Source organism: Sus scrofa, chromosome 8, assembly GCF_054392235.1.
Source record: "Sus scrofa isolate SSC_HxYL_T2T_F1_AM1 chromosome 8, Sscrofa_HxYL_maternal_Yorkshire_Landrace_v2.0, whole genome shotgun sequence".
NCBI lineage: Eukaryota > Metazoa > Chordata > Mammalia > Artiodactyla > Suidae > Sus > Sus scrofa.
Genome location: NC_139390.1, coordinates 127731659 through 127753290, shown reverse-complemented (window position 1 = coordinate 127753290; position 21632 = coordinate 127731659). Strand labels below are relative to the sequence as shown.

The 21632-nt window shown below is 41.2% G+C and overlaps 1 protein-coding gene across 2 annotated transcripts in view; it reads left to right on the top strand.

The window, feature by feature from the left end:
* Positions 1 to 16872, top strand: part of METAP1 (methionyl aminopeptidase 1) — a 60218-nt gene extending 43346 nt beyond the window's left edge. For both annotated transcript variants that reach the window (XM_003129313.6, XM_084973338.1), the window contains exons 7-11: positions 2483 to 2621; positions 5362 to 5493; positions 8315 to 8458; positions 12391 to 12456; positions 15173 to 16872. In XM_003129313.6, coding sequence (XP_003129361.1) covers positions 2483 to 2621; positions 5362 to 5493; positions 8315 to 8458; positions 12391 to 12456; positions 15173 to 15336 — 645 coding nt within the window. In that variant the 3' untranslated portion in view covers positions 15337 to 16872. The remainder of the gene's footprint in view (positions 1 to 2482; positions 2622 to 5361; positions 5494 to 8314; positions 8459 to 12390; positions 12457 to 15172) is intronic.
* The last annotated feature ends 4760 nt before the right edge of the window (positions 16873 to 21632 follow it).

Genomic DNA, 21632 nt, shown 5'->3' with positions numbered 1-21632 from the left:
TAGCAGAGAAAAATGTTTCATTTTACATCTACAATAACAAGGCCATAAACAGACCAGACGCATGTTTGCAGTAAATATGGTATAGAGATACTTTTAAAATAAGATTGCTCACCCACCAAGAAGAGACCTTAAAACTCTGTAATAGATGAGTGCACACATGATATGACAAGGTTGTTCACAGTAAAAGAGCAATGACTAGTTAATAAATCACACAGAAAACTAATTAAACCTTCTGTGATAATCAACAAATGCAAGTCATAAAGACCTCCTAAATTAGTAAGTATTTTGAAGATATTTGTGTCCATCGCCTACGTGAAGATGGTGAAGCTGGTACTCTTTTACGTGGTGGTGGTATTGTAAGTCGAGACTATACTTTTAGAAGGAAATTCATAGTTTTTTTATTTGGAGTTTTATAAATCCTGACTTTGGGATATTGTTCCATATGTCATAAAATACAGTTGACCCTCGTACAACACGGGTTTGAACTTTGTGGGTCTTCTTGTATGTGGATGTTTTTCAATAAATATGTATCGTAAATGTATTTTCTCTTAGGGTTTCTAAAATGATACTTTCTTTTCTCTAGCTTTATTGTAAGAATATGATATGTAATACATATGAAACATACAAAATATGTGTTAATTGACTGTGTCTGTTGTTGGTAAAGGTTCTGGTCAACAGTGGGATATTGGTCATGTTTTGGGGGAGTCAAGTTATATGCCGATTTTTGTGCAGGAGGCCAGCACCCCTAACCACCTGTGGCCCTCGGTTGTTCAAGGGTCAGCTGTACGTAGGAGGCACTAATAGCAGTTTGAATGCTTCCTATAGGCCAGGTTTTCTTCCACATGCTTCTTTTCTAACTCGGTCTCCCCAACAACTGCATGAGATCCTACTCTCATCTCTATCTTTTAGATAAGGAAACGGAGGCAGACAGAGGTTAGGTTGCCCAGAGTTACACAACTTGTGGGTAATGTAGTTGGCATTTTCAGTCAGCGCAGTCGGCTTCTGTGTGCTCTTAACTGCTGTTTGTACTGCCATGAGAAATCGAGAAGCATGACATTAAGTAAGGGACAAATGATAGGTAGTTACTGGTTATAATATTTTTTTGTAATTGGGGAGACTAAATTTTCAATAATAATGGAATTGCCAATAAAGTAATACATTCCATAAATTGTATTACATGTGACTATTTAAAAAAATACTAGCCTGAAGGCTGGCAATATGGAAAAAAGAAATTGTGTATGCTATGACTCTCACTGTACAAAAACATCAGGTAAAATAAGACTTGTTTATGGAGAACCAGATTATTTTCTTAGAGGTTCCTTTGTTGTTCCACACGAATGTAGTGGTTAAGATGTCTCTGGAAATACTTTATCATCTCTTAATTATATACTAGTACTCATTTTTTGATCATAAGGATAGAGGCATGTTTCTTTCTTTTTTTTCTTTCTCTCTCTCTCTCTCTCTCTCTTTTTTTTTTGCTTTTTAGGGCTGCACCCGAGGCATATGGAGGTTCCTGGGCTAGGGGTCCATCCAGAGCTGTAGCCACCAGCCTACACCACAGCCACAGCAATGTGGGATCTGAGTTGCATCTGCAACCTGCACCACAGCTCACGGCAATGCCAGATCCTTAATGCACTGAGTGAGGCCAGGGATCGAATCTGCATCCTCATGGATGCTAGTCAGGTTCGTTAACTGCTGAGGCATGACAGGAACTCCAATGCCGGGTCCTTAACCTACTGAGTGAGGCCAGGGATTGAACCCACAACCTCATGGTTCCTAGTCGGATTTGTTTCCGCTGTGCTGTGACGGGAACTCCGAGGAATGTTTCTGTATACGAAATTATAGTTACGCTAAATGTGCACATTAATATTTACTTTATTTATTTTTTTTTTGGTCTTTTTTTTTTTCCTGGGGCCGCTCCTCGGCATATGGAGATTCCCAGGCTAGGGGTCTAATCGGAGCTGCAGCCACCAGCCTACACCAGAGCCACAGCAATGTGGGATCTGAGCCGCGTCTGCAACCTACACCACAGGTTACGGCAACGCCGGATCGTTAACCCACTGAGCAAGGCCAGGAATCAAACCCGCAATCTCATGGTTCCTATTTGGATTCATTAACCACTGTGCCACAACGGGAACTCCAATATTTACTTTAAATAATGTATTTTTCACAAGGAGTAGGTAATTCTAAACTAGAATCTTCATAAAGTGACATTGGTATGTATTTGTAAACATTTGCAATATGTGAATTTGCTTCTTCTTTGCAATTATCAGTAAATTGATTTGCTTGTGGTATCTGACTATTACAAACCCTATTGTCTACTATTTAATATCTGCTAATTATTACTAAAATAAAATAAGTTTTTCATTAGCATTTGTACAAATTTTCCCACATTTTTCAAGTTTTAAAATCTGATTAATTGCATTCAGATTAATTTTTTCTTTTGCACATTACAAATTATTCTCTCTGTATTTTATTATAGGCATGCATTGCAAGAAATTGCTATCCTTCTCCCTTGAATTATTATAATTTCCCAAAGTCTTGTTGTACTTCAGTGAATGAAGTGATTTGCCATGGAATTCCAGACAGACGGCCTTTGCAAGAAGGTGATATTGTTAACGGTAAGAAATATGTGACTTTTGTCGCTGTGAGCTAAGAAATAGCAAGGCCTTGGGGGCGTGATAGCAGCTTGCATTTTGTTCACTTGTTTCCTGTCTTTAATGTAACTTTTTTTTTTGGCTGCCCCTGTTACACCACAATAACAACTTTACTTTTGTGGGTTTTTTTGGCTTTCTAGGGCCACACCTGCGGCATGTGGAGTTTCCCAGTCTAGGGGTTGAATTGGAGCTGCAGCTTTCGACCTGCGCCACAGCCATAGCAATGCAGGATCCAAGCTGCGTCTGCGACCTACACCACAGCTCACGGCAACACTGGATCCTTAACCCAGTGAGCAAGGGATCGCACCTGCAACATCATGGTTACCAGATTTGTTTCTGCTGCGCCACAACGGGAACTCCTCTACTCTTTTTGTATTTAAAATTTAAATCTAAAATCTATAGAAAGCTTTTTTGTGGTTTTAAGATACTTAATTGCTTTCAAGATACTATTTATTTTATTTTTTGACTGCACCTGTGGCATGCAGAAGTCCTGGGCCAGGGATTGGTTAAACCTATGCCACGGCAGTAATCCGAGCCATAGCAGTGACAGTGCAGGATCCTTAACCACTAGGCCACCAGGAAACTCCAATCAAGATACTTTTAGTATGATATGATTGGTATAGATTTTTTTTTTCTTTTCTTTTAATGGCCCCATCTATGGCATATGAAGTTCCTGGGCCAGGGGTTGAATTGGATCTGCAGCTGTGGCTTACACCACAGCCGTAATAACACCAGATCCAAGCCAAAGTGTGTGGCAATGCTGGATCCTTAACCCACTGAGCAAGCCCAGGGATCAAACCCGCATGCTCACAGAGACAATGTCAGGTCTTTAACCTGCTGAGCCACAGTGGTATAGGTATAGGTTCTTTAATGCAAATGATCATATGTGATTGGTAAATAAGGGAGGGATGTCAGTGAAATGTGAAAGTAATGTTGAGTAATGGTTGATTCAAATGGGTTTTTTCTTTCTTACTCCTTTTAGTCTGGTATTGGTTCTGAAGAGATTAGGAATGTCTTTCTTACAGATAAAGAGAAATCATTAGTAATAGATGAAAACCTTAAAAAAGCTAAAAATTCTGCAGAAGTACTGTCCTTGGCATTGAAAGTTCAGAAAGTGGCTTTAGGGACCACTGTGTTAAGCTGTCTGTGGAAGCTGCAAGTGTAGAGAAAGAAGCTGCCAAGACATTGCCCTCTATGATTAAAAAAAATACTGAATTAGGATCCACTCAATGGTTTCTTTGTTTGTTTTTGTTTGGCTTTTTAAGGCTGCACCTGTGGCATACGAACGTTCCCAGGCTAGGAGTTGCATTGGAGCTGCAGCTCCTGGCCTTCGCCAAAGCTGTAGCAATGCCAGATCTGAGCCGTGTCTGCGACCTGTGCCGCAGCTTGTGGCAACACAGGATCCTTAACCCACCGAGCAAGGCCAGGGTTCGAACCCCCATCCTCATGGATACTAGTTGGGTTGGAAGTCCACTGAGCCACACTGGGAACTCCATCCCTTTGATGATATTTTTAATATTGATGAACTTGTTCTCTTTAGTAGTTAGGCATCTTCAAGGATCTGTGTATCAAACAGGGAGGGAGCCTAAGTGTTAGAGGCCACAGAGAATGGACCAGCTGTGATGCTGGCTGTGAGTGATAGTGGAGCCTTAACTGTATAAAAAAACTTTTTATACAGGGTTTTTTTTTTAAGTTTTTATACTTAAAGTATCTGTTTATAAAATTCCATAGGTTTTGAGGGGTCTGCCCAATGCTGTTTTTCACATAGACTCTGTTACTTTTATAACATACATAATGTGTGAGGTTTTTCAGGAACATGTATGTTGTGCTAGAGCCAACACACCTGTACCGTGATATTGTAAGTTGATTGATTTAATGTGCTCTCTAGGATACATTTAGGGTATTTTGGCGCTGTTATGTTAATCTGTATTTTTTTTTTAAAGATTTTTATTTTTTCTATTATAGTTGATTTACAGTGTTCTGTCAATTTCTGCTGTACAGCAAAATGACCCAGTCATAACATATGTATGTACGTCCTTTTTCTCACATTATCACAAGTGACTACATAGAGTTCCTTGTGCTATACAGCAGGATCTCATTGCTTATCCGCCTCAAATGCAGTAGTTTGCATCTACGAACCCCAGACTCGCAGTCCATCCTACTCCTTCCCCCTTAATCTGTATTTTTAAACATGAAGACAAAGAGAAGGATGAGTAATTGCAAATAGTGTAAGGCAAATGAATTTTTGACAAATAAGTGTAGAATAGTGTAAATTTTTCTATTTATTGATTCGCTGCAGTGAGGAAAAACTCATTAAAGGTAAGTGAAAACAGTATTTTCTGTTTAATGTCAAAATGTAGCAAAGTCCTTCATTTAACATTATTAATTCAGGTTATCGATCTTGCATGAATGTATCCTGTTTTTTTTTTCTTGCCACAAATGATTTAATCACTGCTATAAGAATATTAAAGCCCACTGTCTGGCTTGTGCTGCATAACCACAGCCCTGTTTTCCACAGGGAGTCTAGTTGCATTATGGACGAGAACCGTCTGTGGGACGTTAAGAGTGTATTCATTGATGTCACTTGTGAATGCAGACGTTATCTTTCTTATTAAGCTGCCTGATTCTCTCATCTTGGTGAAACTTGACTTCAGTTTTGAAATCAAAACAAATGTGGTCTTTACGTTTGTGTATCCTTTTGCAGTGGACATCACTCTTTATCGCAATGGTTATCACGGGGACCTGAATGAGACGTTCTTTGTTGGGGATGTGGATGAGGGAGCACGGAAGCTGGTTCAGACCACATACGAGTGCCTGATGCAAGCCATCGACGCAGGTCAGGCCCAGTGCTGGGCACCTCTGGAGCTGCTGTCTGCTGTGGGCTTGCATGTCCCACCACTGCCTCGTGCCTGCCTCGTCCCTCCAGCTGCACCTTTGCCCTGCCTCAGCTGGCCTGGGGTTTGGCAGTAGTAGGTTGAAGGAGGATTTGGGAATCCTGAGATGAGGATGGACCAGATTATTGCTTATTCCTTTGTCTCTTCTGTGATTTGTCTTCCTTTTCTTTGGCTGATAAAGGAGGAGGAATGTGTGGAGAGTTCTTAAGTGCAACTTTTCAGTTCTTTCGTAAATACTATGTTCTCATTATAAACAGTTAAAAGATGTTAGGTTATGAGAGAAAATTGAGTTATCTTCTTTTACACTCCGCCCCCCCCCCCTTCTTTTTAATCTCTCTCTCCTGAGGTGTTCGTCTTTAACGTTTAGGGCTTTTTCTCCCCTGTGCACTAATACACACATACAACTGTATGTAGTGTGTTCAGTTATGTTAAACGGAGTCATAATACTTGCAGTATTCCATACTTTGGTACTTTTTCAACTGGGAATATCTTAGAGATCTTTCCATATTAACATGCACGCATAGATCTACTCCATTATTTTACTGGCTATATATTATGTTCCACAGTATAAACATTTCTACAACCATTCCCCTACTGGATTTTGGTGTTTTCCAGACGTCTTGCCATTGTAGTCAATAATATCTTTGGGTAGAGGTGTACTTCTGAGGCTGTGTTCGTCTGTGTCCATATAAGCAGTGCATCCAGGTTTTTAAAATTAAGGCTCTGTCTTGTGAGGAAAGAGAAGGAAAGGCTTGTTGCAAATGTTAACAGACTATTAGAAAGGACAGTTTGAGGGAAAACAAGCTTTCGTTTGCAATCCACAGCATTTCAACCTTATTGTTCAGTGCAGTATCCGCCTTCTCCCCCTCCTCCCCCCCAATGAATCCAGTGTATCATCAGCAGTGTATTGGACAGGACAGGGTTCTTAGGCAAACATATAGTTATGTCTAATAACATAGGTCCATTATTTTTACTGTTTTTAGTCCATTTAACAAGCACAGGAGATGGTGAAATGTTTACTAATTTGATAAAGTTAGAGGAATGAAAAATGAAAGCATTGATTATTTTCATTTATCAATATGTGCGATTTCCTTGTTATTCACTGTTGATTGTACTTAAAAACTTCTTATATTCTCAGTGGTATTATGAGAGGAGAACTTTAATATTTAGCTTTTCATTTATGAAAGATTTTATTTTGAATTAAAATTTTTAGGGTTTCTACCAGATTATGTGTTCAGTGCAGATATCCTTTTGTTTTTCTGTGAGTTGATTGAAATAACCAGACAGCTGGAATGTTGTTTTACAAAGACGCAGGCATAAAACTTGCGAAGAAACAACCAGAAACCAGAGTCTTCATAGCAGCAGACAGAAGGCACAGAAGTTGCTTAATCTCTGGAAAGCGCTGTTGACGCCTTGTATGCATCATTCCTTCCTTTATTTGCCAGTAGTTTGGCTGCCCACCCTGCTGTAGAACAGTAGAGGGATGGACCATGGTGGTTTAGCCTTCTAGAGTAGGGCTTCTCAGCCTACACATTAATGCCATTTTGAGGCTGATAATGCTTCATCGTGGGGGCCTGCCCTGAGCTCTGTAGGATGCTTAGCAGCATTCCTGGTATCTACCCACTAGATGCCAGGTGCACCACTTCTCCTAGGTGTGACAGCCGAAAAGGTCTCCACTGTATTATGATGTGCACCCTTGGGACCAAAATGACCTCTGGTTTGAGAATCAGGGAGACATCTCTTCTCTCACCCTTCCTCATTATTGTTGAACAGGGATTTTTTTTTTCTATTAGGCAACATGGGTTAACATTTTGCTTTCCTCCACACTGACTGTAGCCTATAGGAAGGCTTGGATGGGAATGAAAGGAAATCATTATGAAAGTCAGCATGTTCCTCAGAAATCTTTTAACTCCCCCCCGCCCCCCAAAAGGGTTAAGCTGGAACATGGTTAAAAGCAACTAAATTTGAAAATGACTTCTTGAGCCATTTGCCCAGAAATTTGATTGGCTGGAGAGAATAGAATATGTTATGCCTGAATTTCAGCTTGGAGATGAGATGGATGGTGGGAGTCTTTGGGGAGTGGGAGGCCCCCTCAGAACTGTGGCTAGACTCCCCAGGAGCCTGGCAGTACCCTGATCCCAAGGTGTTGGGGCTAGGAGGGCCGTTGCAGCAATGAGAACCACTTTTAGTTTTTTTTAAAATAGTGATGAAAGTCATACAAATTAAACAGGGCAGGAAGCATGCAGTGAGAAGTACTTTTCTATACCCTCTTCCCATGACCTGCAGAGGTAACTGAATAATTTGAGAACCACTTTTATGGGGATCAAGAAGCCTCAGGGGAAGTAATCCTGTGACAAGTTGCCCAGACGGACACTGAGGACAAGTCAGGTTCCTTTCTGGGCAGTCCTTTTTCTCCTGGTGCTCTTTCCTCTCTTATCTCTTCATTCTGTTCACTTTAATGGAAAGCACCCTGACCTTCGAGAAGGTGAGGACAAGAAGTGTATTTTCCCTTCTCTCGTTTATTCAGAGAGCAGACAGCCCCTTTCTCTGCACACATTCCTCTTGTGCAGCGAAGGAGGAAGCACAGGTGCTACTGGTTTGAATCTCAGCTCTGCTCTTACTGGCAGCATAGCCTCTCTGTGCTTTGGTTGCCGCATCTTCAGAGTTTCTGCTTGTAGCTGTATAAAGCATTCAGAACAGTGATTGCTTAGTAATTATTAGTTATTCTTACCCTTTGTCATGGGTCTTCTCTTTGCCTTTCAGTGAAACCTGGTGTTCGATACAGAGAATTGGGAAACATTATTCAGAAGCACGCCCAAGCAAATGGATTTTCAGTTGTTCGAAGCTATTGTGGGCATGGAATCCACAAGCTTTTTCATACAGCCCCCAATGTCCCCCACTATGCCAGTAAGTACTGCCAAAGACTTGGTAAATACTGACTTCTTATTCAGCAAATATTTATTCAAACATTTAACAGGACTGACTTACTATTTTGTGTTTACTAGAGTAATTTTTAGTTGTTATAAATAGACCTCCAAAATGTATACACAATACACATTCATATCTTGCTCACGTAATAGTCTAAAGCGTGTGTGTTTGATCACTTTAGAGGGTGGGACAGTTAATCTTTGACCCGGGCCCTTGTCCCTTTCAACTTAGAGTTTTCAGGGTTCCCCTCCTGATCTTACAGATGGTGGGGAGGAGGGAGAAACGTGGAGGGGTATGCTTGGGAGGTTTTAATGAGCCAGTCTGGACTTGGCATACATCCTTACATTTGCTTTTCATTGGCGGGAGTTCAGTCACATGCAGGGGAGGTGGGGAAATGTGATCCAGCTGAGTACTCTGGAAGAAAAGGAAACTAGTGATTTTGGTGAGCAGCCAGCAGTCCCTGCCATGTGTATTCTGATTCCTTAAATGAAATTGATTCAGCTTGGTTTGATTTGAGTTCTTAGCATATGTCATATACTGTATGATGTGTTGGTATAAATAGAGAGGAATAGATAGAATATCTTTCCTCAAGTTGACTGCTGTCAACAGATTAACAAAGGAAGTCTTGTTCAATCATTACAACTCTATGAACAATTTCTTAGCCCTAATTTAAAAGCAGATTCTGTGCTTAGGGAAGTGATTTATTTATCCACAGTCACACAATCCACTACATAAATGCCCGGGCTAGGGCTGGTACATGGGTTCTGTCTGGCTTCCTAGAGTCAGTGTTTTCTACCAAACTCTGTGCTACCTTAAAAGGATGGAAGCAGTTTGGTGCTGGGCCTTGTGGGAGCAAAGAAGAATGAGATTTTGGTTTGCTGGGGAAGACCAGGAAGAGCACTCCGCGTCGTGGGGGAAGGATGTGTAGCTGCTTCAAGGTGGAGCTGAACAGAGTCAAGACGAGCTAGGGCTGAGAGCTGTGTGTTAAGAGCTAGAAGTAGGCCGTGCCAGATCTGAGGATGTTTGACCTCATTTGTAGGGATTTGCAGAACATTTTTTGGCAGAAGAATGGCAAGGTGAAGTTGCTGTTTGGGGAGATCAGTTTAGCAGTAGAGTCTAGAATGTTTCGCAGGTGTGAGCTAGCCAGGCTTGTCGGTCCAGTGCACAGTTATTACCGTAATCCAGGTGTGAGGTGGTGAAATCCAAGATGTTGGTAGTTGTGAAGAGGAAGGGAAATGAGTGAGAGACCTCTCAACAGGAGAAGCTAGAGAAGAGGCTTCAAGCACAGCATTTGACTTACAACAAGCATTTATTAGCAGACCACATAGTCCTTTTTATTTCAGTTAAAATTGTGCTTGAAATAAAAGTTAGCAACAGAATAGGTAAGCCCTGTGATCACCTGATGTACATTCCATTTAACAGAATGGAAGCAGCTCTTCTGCTGACTGCATGTGTGTGTGTGTGTGTGTGTGTGTCTGTCTGTCTGTCAAAAGACTGTCTGCAGGAAAGAGGGTTAAAAAAGCCCCCTTACCTGTAGAGGTGACAGACTCAGCTTTAGGTATGGGTTATAGAAAGAGACTTTTTGAAGGAGATAAAATTTGTGGGAGAAGGAAATATGGGTCAGTGAGGATGGTGTCAGAAGAATATGGTGCCTCTGATACACAAGAGATGCCACTTGAGTTTCATGTTAAACCATTTCGTTAGAAATAAAAAACACTTCTGAAAAAAGAAGCAAGGTGTAAGTATACTTCATTTCATCCATTTGATAATTTATGGAAAGTCAAGTGTTAACTGGGTTTAGATAAATCAAAATCCTTTGTGATCCCTTTAGGGGCGAGTTAGAGGAGGCTGCTGAGTCTTGGTACTGAGAGGCCTTTTGAAATGTAAATGATCCCTGCTTTAGCTGGTAACTCCTTGCTCCTAACCAACTGGGGGTGGAACGAGGAAGTCGTTGTGTAACTTCCCTCCGCCCTGTTCTGTGTGAGGAAGGTCTTTCCGTGTTAGGTGGAAGTTTATGTGCCTCTTTATTTGTGCCTCTTTATTTGTCGTTATGGTTGGGAAGTAAAGATGATACTGCCCTGCCTTTAGAATGGATAGCGCAGCAGTTCTGTGAGGCAGACAGTGCAGGAGCTACACATTTTGGGAAGAGTACTTCGCAATGGTATCTGTCTAGAGTAGTCACTCAGTGTGTGTTTGCTGAGTGAGGTATGTTGAGAAACTGAAACCATGAGTCAAGATGAGTGGGCGTTCTAGAACAGTGAATCAGGGAGAGAAACAGGAGTGGGATTTGAATCCTCTGTATCAGTGCTGTCCAGTGGCGAGGCACACATGTAATACTTAAATTTCTAGTGGTCCTGTTCAACAAGTAAAAAGAAATAGGTGAACTTAGTGTCATATTTTATTGAATCTATTACATTTAAATATTAAGCATTTCAACATTTTATCAGTGTAAAAAAAATCATTGAGATATATTACATGCTTTTTTTGTTTTTGGAGTCAGCATATTTTTTACTCATACGTTCTGACTTGCCACTTTTCAAGTGCTCAGCAGCTACACCCCCGGTTCGCTGCTGTATTGAACAGCACAGCTCTTGATTCCTTAATCCTTTTTTCTTTCTGTGACACCACACTGACTCTCTTGACATTTTCTTTTTGATGTCCCCAAGGGAATACGACTAAGTCTATGTAGGTAGTAAATTACATGTCCTTTGGAGAGGAAGTTCATGAAATTAGAAATAAGAAGTCAAAATTATCTTTACCTCTCAGATTTTTGTAACAGTTTAGAAACTCCTGATTTGGCATCTGTAGAACAAGTGTCTTTTGGTAACACATCAGATCGTGGAAAGCCGCATGAGAGCTATTCACAAGGACAGATGTGCAGGAACATAACTCGAGGGTTTAGACCATACCTGGATGGAGTGGCGTTTAGTGGAGTCACCTCAGTGGATGCATAGGTGATTCATTACCATCCGGAAGTCACCATCCAGGAGACCAGCAACCTTACCAGGAAACCCTGGAAGCCTGTGCTTTGGCCACCTGGTGGTCAGGCAGAGCAAGTGCAGCCACTGTTTACTGATGCTTACCCGTTCTTAGCTTTTAGTTTGAAATTTAAACAGGTTCTCTATTTTTGTATGAAATTGTCTAAAAGGCCTATCCGTGTTTAAAATTTTTGACCTTTTCGGGGAGATGGCAGTTCTGGACACATTAATTCATGGTGGTATTTCTCATGATGATCCTGAAAAATACTTTCATACTGGTGAACAGAAAACTAAAAAAAGTATTTGGAAGGAGAAATGGAGTTTTTGTTTCCAAATAAAAAGGAAAAATGGTGTCATCATTAAAAAAAAAAAAAAAGGTGAGTGAGGAGCGGCTTTGTTCTCCAAAGATAAGACAGTTTACAAAACCTTATGAAAACAGGGCAGTTTTTCTGTGGGTTGTGCGTCTACCTCCACCTCCACCCCCACATCCCCACACCCCCAGCCAAGAGGTAGGGGACCTCTGGCATAGTCTGAAATATGTTGTTCTCCTTTAAACTGTCATACCTGGCCGAGGAGTGAAACTTTGGTTCCATGATTGCATTTCTAACCTTGCTATAACATAAATGGTAGCACTTTTACTTTTATAGAAGTGATAATCACATCTGAAGTCATCTCCATATTTTCCTAGAGAAAACATTAGCAAAGCGAAATATGCCTGGGACAGTATCTGCCCCAGAGCAGGTGGTTATCAGTAAATCCCTGTTTGTCGAATGATCTACTTTAAGAGAGAAGAGAGGGGAATCAGGAGAAGAGAGAGTGATTAATTTAAGAGTCATTCACAGGAATGTAAGTTGTGTACTTTTTCCAGGGAGCTGTTTATCAATATGCTGTAGGTTTTAGCTATGTTCTGAGATTTTTTTCCTTTAATTTCAGAAAATAAAGCAGTTGGAGTGATGAAGGCTGGCCATGTATTTACAATTGAGCCAATGATTTGTGAAGGTGAGAAAAAAGGGATGCTGTAACCTTTCTTTCTTTCTTTTTTCTTTTTAGGGCCGCACCCATGGCATACGGAGGTTTCCCAGGCTAGGAGTTGAATTGGAGCTGTAGCTGCCTGCCTACACCACAGCCACAGCAACTTGGGATTCGAGCCTTGTCTGCGACCTACACCACAGCTCACGGCAACGCCAGATCCTTAACCCACTGGGCAAGGCCAGAGATCGAACCTACATTGTCACGGGTGCTAGTCAGATTTATTTTCGCTGAGCCACGGCGGGAATTCCTGTAAGGTTTCTTTAATTGAATTTTTATTTACTTTTGGTCACTCATGGTCAGATTAGTAGTCTGCTCTAGTTTCTTTTTGCTTCATTTCTCCTCCCTGTCCCATCTCAAAATCGATTCAGTATCATGTAGAGAACTGAAAATTGTAAGAGTAGACTAGACAGCAGTACTTTCTATGTGGTCATTCACCTGCTGTCAGTAGATGCTGAAGTACTTGAATCCTGGGGCCTGTTCATTAAGTTCTTGTCAGAGGTGCTTTGTAATAATTGGGGGCCTCCATCATGCCTATGTAGAAATTGAATTCTTACCTGACGTGGTCGGGTGGCGTCTTAAAAAGAGAAAAGCCACTCGTTTTGAGGCAGACGCAATTATGTAATTTCATTCTCTACAGCTTATGAGGTAGGTGCCATTTCCTGTTTATGTAGGAGAGCAAACGGATTTTCCAAGGGGTGAAATAAGTTGCCTGAAGTCACTCCCCTGGTTTTGTGGCAGAATGTAGGGGACTCTATGTTGTCAGGTGACATCAGCTCTTGTGGAGAAAGAGCACAGACACGCTTAGTGCTGGCAAGTTCATGTCCTCTTGTTAGTCCCTGTGCCAGGCACAGGGCAGCAATGATTGGTGTCATGATTAGAGGCACAGCTGAAGCTGTCAGGATAACAACGGGGCCTCCTTTCTGAGGTCTGCACTTTTGCTTTCGGCCAGTCTTTTTTGGGGATTAGGGGAGCAGAGTGAGGCTCTAGTAGTAGGGCTCTTGTGTCCTGGGCCCTGTGTTAAAGGGTGTGCCCTCTCGGGATCGTTCCAGGCTTTTTTATAACCTAACCCCATCACTTCTACCAGCTTTCCTTACTTAGAAGCAAGTTCCTAAATTCTGCCCACACTCAAGGGGAGGAGGGAGCATGGGAGTCTTTCTCCTGCCCAACTCCCATGACTGCTGTAAGAATTAAGCAAGATGATTTATTCACACTAAGTACCTAAAGGGATGTAGACATGTAAGGTATTGTTTTTAGTGATTGTATGTCACCCAGTTGCAAGAGCAGTAAGTATATCAGCCAAGAAAGGCCAGGAGCCTAAGAGGAAAGTGTCATTTTGGTTCCATACGTGTTTCCATTAAGTGGTTCTTGGTTGAGAAGACATGAAGTGGTATTTCCAGGCACAAGCTAATCACATTGTGTCGAGCTAGTTTGGGAAATCATCAAATTGTAAAAAATACACTTCAGTGTAACTCAGCTGGGCTAGATCCCAGCCCCAGAGTAGAAAGTCTCAAATCCGAAGAGGAATTTGAATTTCCTCAGAATAGTCATCAGATATTTGCCTTAACATTAGTGAAGAATGCTATAGCAGATCACAATAAAAGAAGTGTTATGTCTTAAATCCATTTGTAAAAGGTCATATATTACTTTAAAAATATCTACTTATTCATCTCAAGGTGGTTGGGAAAGCATGAGTTTAAGCTGCCTTATATTTCCTTTTTAGACTGGGATTTAATATTGCGAAAGTAAGTTGCTTCACTGCAGACTTTATACTCGGGGATTTGTTGGAGCCAGTAAGACCTCATCTTATTAAAGATTACTCAAAATGAAGAATAGTGGTTTTTTTTTTTTGTTTTTTTTTTTTTTAGACATCTAATTTGGAGACCAAAGGTCTCTGTAAACACATATTTGACGGTAGTGGGATCCGAGCCGTGTCTTCGACCTACACCACAGCTCAGGGCAATGCCGGATCCTTAATCCATTGAGTGAGGCCAGGGTTTGAACCCACAACCTCATGGTTCCTAGTCGGATTCGTTTCCGCTGTGCCACGACGGGAACTCCTGCGTCATCATAATTTAAACATTTTCTCGCTGATCTGTTTCTTCTTCTCTGCCCTCTTTCTGGTTACAGGAATCTGGCCTGTGGTATTTTCACAGTACAGTCTGTTTTCACTATCTGTGTGCCTGTCATTTAACAATTATGTCAGAAATTAAATGCTATATTAAAAGTATAAAAAGTTAACATGACTTTCTTCGCAGTATATGTGGTCTATAATTTAACCTGATGTCAAAGTTATACTAAGACAGAGCTAAATTCATTAATTTACTTTTTAACGTGCAGTTCTAGGATGAGTGGTATCAATATGTGTCCTAAAATGAAATCGAGTGGCTTTATTTTGGAAATATCATCTTATTTACTATTTGGGAAGTATAAAAAATTTGAAGTTATAAAACCTAAACATTATCATTACTTTATTGGACAGATAACCAAAATGAAGTTGGAAAGGCTTTGGCTTAAACAGTTGATGTGTAGATAGCAATCTGAAGAGTGATTTTAAACTAATTTAAAAATTAGTTTCCTGAGATAACCCAAGGATTAGGAGCACAGGCAAATACACTCACCTAGAGGTTTATTTAGAAAACAAACCGAGTGATTAGCATTAAGAAATTGTGTGTGTTTGTTTAAGGCGGATGGCAGGATGAAACCTGGCCGGACGGCTGGACCGCGGTGACGAGAGACGGGAAGCGGTCGGCCCAGTTCGAGCACACGCTGCTGGTCACGGACACTGGCTGTGAGATCCTAACCCGGCGACTCGATAGCACGCGGCCTCACTTCATGTCCCAGTTTTAATTTCTCCTGAGATGGCACATCTCAGTGATACCTTCTGGCTGTACTATGCGTTTTACTGAGAGTACAGAATGGAAGAGGAAATTTTTTATTCCTTGTTTTGTTTTGTCTGTAGATAAGGAAGGACTACAGCATTTGAGACGAGTCCTTAAGAACTTGTCTTGGGTCTGAAAAAGCCAAGAAGAATAAAGGAACATTTCTCAACTCCTTTCAGTGCTTCCCCCCCCCACACACAAAAATCTTCTGCACCCGTTTTCTCATTTGCCCTTTGAGCACTTTTTACTTAAACCTGCTTCTAGTTGCTTTTATCACTGCCACAACTGGGCCGTCAGAGCCACGTGCTTTCCAGGCGAATGCCGGAGATGAGAAATCCTTGAAACTTTAGCAGCATATGTTGCTCCAGATTTTTTTTTTTATTATTATATGTATGGAAATATATGTATACATTTTAAATTCCATATCTATAGTTATCGAACACTATGCGACCTGAGGTTTGTGTTGATTCTGCTCTGACAGGGTTATATGCTGTCATAAATGGACCCACTGTTTGCAGTGATTTCATTCCCAGCTGGCAACTGGCCTCCCTTCTCCCCCTCTGCTAGTGATTGACCTTTGGAATTGCGTGTCAGGAAGCACTCCGTCGGTGAGACTCTCTTTCCACTGTGGACTCTGTGTCAGTGAATGGAGGTGGCAGAATTCACTTGGGAAAAGGTTATCAGGTTTTTATGAATCTAGTTTATGTTTGTAAAAATAGCCATGCTCCAAGGGGTAGTTGGCTGTGGCGGAGCATGAGATTGCAGTAACACACTGCTATTTCGGACCTCCTGTTTGGTCATAATGGGAGGGAAAAAAGCTCCCTTCCCCTCCCTCTCTTACGCCCAGGGCGTACCTTGGAGATTCTCAGAGGATGGTGGAGGTTGTGCTGTGCAGGATGACAGGAAAAGACAGTTCTGAAATCTCTCCAGCACTGAGCAGAGTCTGAAATTCTGACAGTTAGTAAACCTGGTAGGGATGAGAAAGGAACTTCTTTGGACTCTGGACTGTTCCCCTTTCAAGGGACACAGCTGTCCTCGGTGTGCCGAAAACGGACTTCACCTCTTAGGTGGCTGGGAACTGCATGAGAAGTGAGCTCCGCTGCCTGACCTCTGTGTTCCTTTCAGTAGTTCAGTACAAATGGGAGTGCATCCCATGCAGCCCTCACGGCTCAAGTCGCGGTCGTTAGAGTCTGCTTGCTTACCAGGTCTCCCTCTGGTAACTTGATTGCAAGATAATTTGATACCACTGACATGTTACCCGAGTATGAGAACATCTTTCCCGGAGTGCCTCAGACCTTTATTGCTTTAAAGGAATGATGATAATGTCTTCATTACTTTTATTATTTTAATGATTTATTAAAGTGGCCGAATCTGGTATAGACTTTCGGGGGTATGTGTGTGAAGTTTTTTTATGAAACTGTAATATTTGTGAATGGAATGCTTTGCAATATGAATGTTAATATAATGTGTAAAGGGAGATTAAAAAGTTTGAATGATTATACCACCACGTAGTCATTAACTTTGCTGCATTTGTTTGGGATTCCAGAGGGAAGTGGTGGGAATAAGGTGGCTGATTTCATAATATAAAGTCATGATCATTTGAATAAAAATATTTTAAGTTTAATGGCTATGTAAAAATTCCAGTATTGTGTTTAGTTCAGCAGTCTGCTGGCAGTATTTGAGATGCAGCCATATTTCTGAGATCATTTAAGAGATTGCTGTGTATGTCAGCATAAAGCGCAGCCTTTGATTTACTGATAGTGGAATTAACAGTGTGGACTTACTCAGTGTCTGTCCTTAGAAAATAGGCTCAAGGGAGTTGCTATGGTGGCACAGCGGAAACAAATCTGACTAGGAACCATAAGGTTGCAGGTTTGATCCCTGGCCTCGCTCAGTGGGTTAAGGATCTGTTGTTGTTGCTGTGAGCTGTGGTGTAAGTCAGATGCGGCTCGGATCCTGCGTTGCTATGGCTGTGGGATAGGCCAGCAGCTGTAGCTCTGATTTGACTCCTAGCCTGGGAACCTCCATATGCCCCTTGCGCAGCCCTTTAAAAAAAAAAAAAAAAGCTCAAGGAAAAAAGTCTTGGTGGCCTAGTTTTATTGTTGTTATTATTGTTGAAAGATAAAACTCCATACTGGTGATGATGCTTTTCTCAGTTTGGGAGATTTTTAAATAGTATGGGTTGTAATCTAATTGTCTAATTATAAATGTTTACTAGATTTAGATTAAAAAAAAATCTAGGGTAATTTCATCATTCTGCCAACCTCTGAATATGTCTATGTGTTAACTTTTTAAAAAATTAATTTTTTTTTCTTTTGGGGGCTGCACTTGGGGCATATGGGAATTCCCAGGCTAGGGGTGGAATTGGAGCTGCATCTGCCAGTCTATGCCACAAACACAGCACTGCCAGATTCGAACTGCATCTGTGACCTACATACAGCACAGCTCACAGCAACACTGGATCCTTAACGTACACCGTGGCTAGGGATCGAACCTGTATTCTCGTGGATACTAGTTGGCTTCTTAACCCCTGAGCTACGACGGGAACTCCACCCTTTTTTTTTTCTTTTGTATTTTTAAAATTGTCTTTTTTTTTTTCCTCTACAGTTCTTCGTCCCCCTTGAAATTATAATTTAGAAGGGAAACGTGTTGCCTTTTATCTTCATTTTTTTGTCTTTTGCTGATAAAATGGAGAAAGGTTACATTAGAACCCCTTTGACAGTACTTTTATATTACTTGCCATTCACATGTCTTAAGTTAATAATAGGAAGAGGATGTTTAGAAATTTGCCATTTAGCTTGCTTCCTCAGTTTGTCCTGGCTTTTCATTCGTTTGGTTGAATTCGAGAGCGAGATGCTCCACTTGCTAAAGCTCCCAAATGCATCCTCCTGGTATTTGTAAACTATTTCTATCCCCCCCCCTTTTTTACTTCCAACTTTTAATTTTGAAAATTTTTAAATTTACAGAAAAGTTGAGAGTATAGTACGGTGAAATACCCCTCTGTCCTTTTCTGTGTCCAGTTGTTGTGCCACATCTCTCCATAGAAGCACTTTTCTTTTGAACGAAGTGGCATCATACTTCACCTGCTGCTGTTGCAGCCTCTCTCCTAAAACATAACATTTCCTGCAGTCACAATACAGCTGCCACACCCAGTAATTGGACATTCATACCTAGATGTCTAATGGAGAGTCCATATTCAAGCTTGAGTCTCAATTTACCCTCAAAATGTTCTTTAAAATGTTCTCTTTTCTTTTTTGGCCGTGCTGTGGCACATGGAATTCCCGGGTCAGGGATCAGATCTGAGCTGTAGTTGCGACCTAAGCTGCAGCTGCCGCAACTCAAGATCCTTGATCCACTGAGCCAGGCTGGGTACCAAACCTACATCCCAGTGCTCCCAAGCTGCTTATCCCATTGAGCCATAGCGGGAACTACTAAAGCGGTTTGTTTGTTTTTTTTTTTTTAAATCAGAATCCAAAACCGTGGCACTTGGTTGGGTTTTTCTTTCTTTTGCTTTTTAAGGCTGCCCCTGTGGCATGTGGAAGTTCTTAGGCTAGGGGTTGAATCGGAGCTATAGCTGCTGGCCTACATCACAGCTACAGCAACTCGCTGGGATCTGAGCCACGTCTGCGACCTACACCACAGCTCATGGCAACACCAGATCCTTAACCCACTGAGCAAGGCCAGGGATTAAACCCGAATCCTCGTGGATACTAGTTGGATATGTTTCTGCTGCGCACAACGGGGACTCCCTGTAGGTTTTTTTTTAAACTCTAGAATCCTACCTTTTTGCTTGTTTTTGTTTTATTATGGTTGATTTACCTTACAGCAAAGCGACCCAATGAGATGTGTGTGTGTGTGTGTGTGTGTGTGTGTGTGTATTCTTTTTCTCATACTATCTTTCATCATCTTCTATCCCAAGAGATTGGCTGTAGTTGCTGTATGTAGGACCTCATCGCTTATCCATTCTGAATGTAATGCCTTCCACCTTTTCTGATCTTTCATGAAACTGCCACTTGAAAAAGCAGGCCACTTAGCTTTAAGAATTCCATGCTTCCCTGATTGTTCCTCATGGCTAGGTTCAGGATAAACGTTTTGGCAGAAGACTCCATAGATGGCATGTTCATTGCCTCACATCGGTGGTATTGACATAATGGCATATTGTCACTGCCACATTACTGCCAGTATGTTTGATCACTGGGTTCTGTCAGAGCTTCCCATTTTAAGAATATCCTTTTCTTAACCCAATAATTTGGGAGGAGATATTTGGAGACGATTTAGATATCCTGTTCACATAACGATTTTTAGCATTCATTAATAATCCTTGCTAGAATTCACTGTTACATTGGTGGCTGCAAGTTGGGACTTTCTAAATCCAGCATCCCACCTATGGTTTTTGGCTGGCACTCTTACTAAGAAGCACTTTTCCCCCCCACTCTACCCTTTTTGGGGTATTAATGTGAGCTCATGGATTGTTTTTTAAAATTTGATTAATTACCATATTTGGCCAGTGGGAGCACCTTTAGTTTAAGCTTGACCTGTGCCTGTCAGTCTTTGGACACTTTCTTGCTTTTTGCCATATCAGAATGTTCTGGGTTTATTATATACCTTTCCTGCCCCAGACTGGGAGTTGGCTATTGCTCCAAGGAACCCTGTTTTCTTTGCATGGGACGTGGTGTTTGGAAATCAAGATCTGGGTGCTATTGGAGTGTCATTGCTTCTGGGACTGTTCAGGGAACAGAGCCAGGAAATGCATTTTTAAAAAATAAATAACGACTTCATTCTGATACTTTGATAACAGATTTAATACTAACCTTCCTCATCCTTCCATATTCCGTATTTGTCTTTTACAATCTCCCATGGTAAGAACTTTGGTTCAATATTGACTTGTTTGATTCTGCATGACATGTTAAAAATATTTCAGAATTACGACATCAAAATCATTATCAACAATAAAATTACTAAGTGCAAAATCTGTAGTTCTTCTTGGAACATACCTTACTAAGGGGATACAAAATATTGATTTAAAAGTTATGTCAATTAAATGTGATCTTACTGTATTTTTTATTACTCAATGAATTTTATTACACTTATAGTTGTACAGTGATCATCACAACCAAATTTTAATAGCATTTCCATCCCAAACTTCCAATGCATCCCCCCATCCCCCAACCTGTCTCCTTTGGAAACCCTAAGTTTTTCAAAGTCTGTGAGTCAGTATCTGTTCTGCAATGAAGTTCATTGTGTCCTTTTTTTTAGATTCCACATGTAAGTGATAGCATGTGATATTGGTGTCTCACTGTCTGACTGACTTCACTTAACATGGTAATTTCTAGGTCTATCCATGTTGCTGCAAATGCTGTTCTTTCCTTTTAATGGCTGAGTAATATTCCATTGTGTATATGTACCACATCTTGATCCACTCCTCTGTCGGTGGACATGTCCTGGCTATTGCAAATAGTGCTGCAGTGAACACTGGAGTACATGTGTCTTTTTGAGTCATGGTTTCTTTTTCCTCTGGACAGATTTGATTCTACTGTATTTTAAATTTCATAAACCATGAGTTACTTTTAAACAATTAATGCAGTGAATCTTGGGGGCAAAACAAGCCATAGGGGTGGGAAGATTTTTTTTAGTGGTCTGCGAGTTAGAAATATTGGAGTTGACTGAGATAGTGTGATATGATTCTGTCTATATTTGGTGGTGTGTGACTTCTACCAAGTTATTTAGCTACAAGAAGAGCAAATTATACCACTTGTAACGTGGATGCGTGGCCCATTTTCCAACAGAAAATTGTTTTAGGAACAGATTGCTTTACAATATAGGTTGCAATATGCTAATGTTCTAAAAGTTATTAATGTGTTTTGCTTCATTTAAAAAATGAACATCTGAGTTCCTGCTGTCGTGCAGTGGGGTTGAGTATTTGACGGGTTTGATCCCTGGGCTGGTGCAGTGGGTTAAGGATCTGGTGTTGCCATAGCTGTGGCGTAGGTCGCAGCTGAGGCTCTGATTTGATCCCTGGCCCTAGAACGTCCACATGCCACAGGTGTGACCAGAAAAGAAAAAACAGAACATCAAAGGAAAGGCAGCACAGTTTCCAAGCATGGCAAGTCTGTGGCCCCACTCTTTGAACTGGGAGGGGCAAGCAGCCTCGTCCCTGACCTCTACTTCCTTTTGGTGCTAAGGGTGAAAAAGAAAAACCGTGGCTTGCATTTGGTTATTTTGCAAAAGAAATCAGGAGTAAGGTGACCTTGGCTACCTGTTATC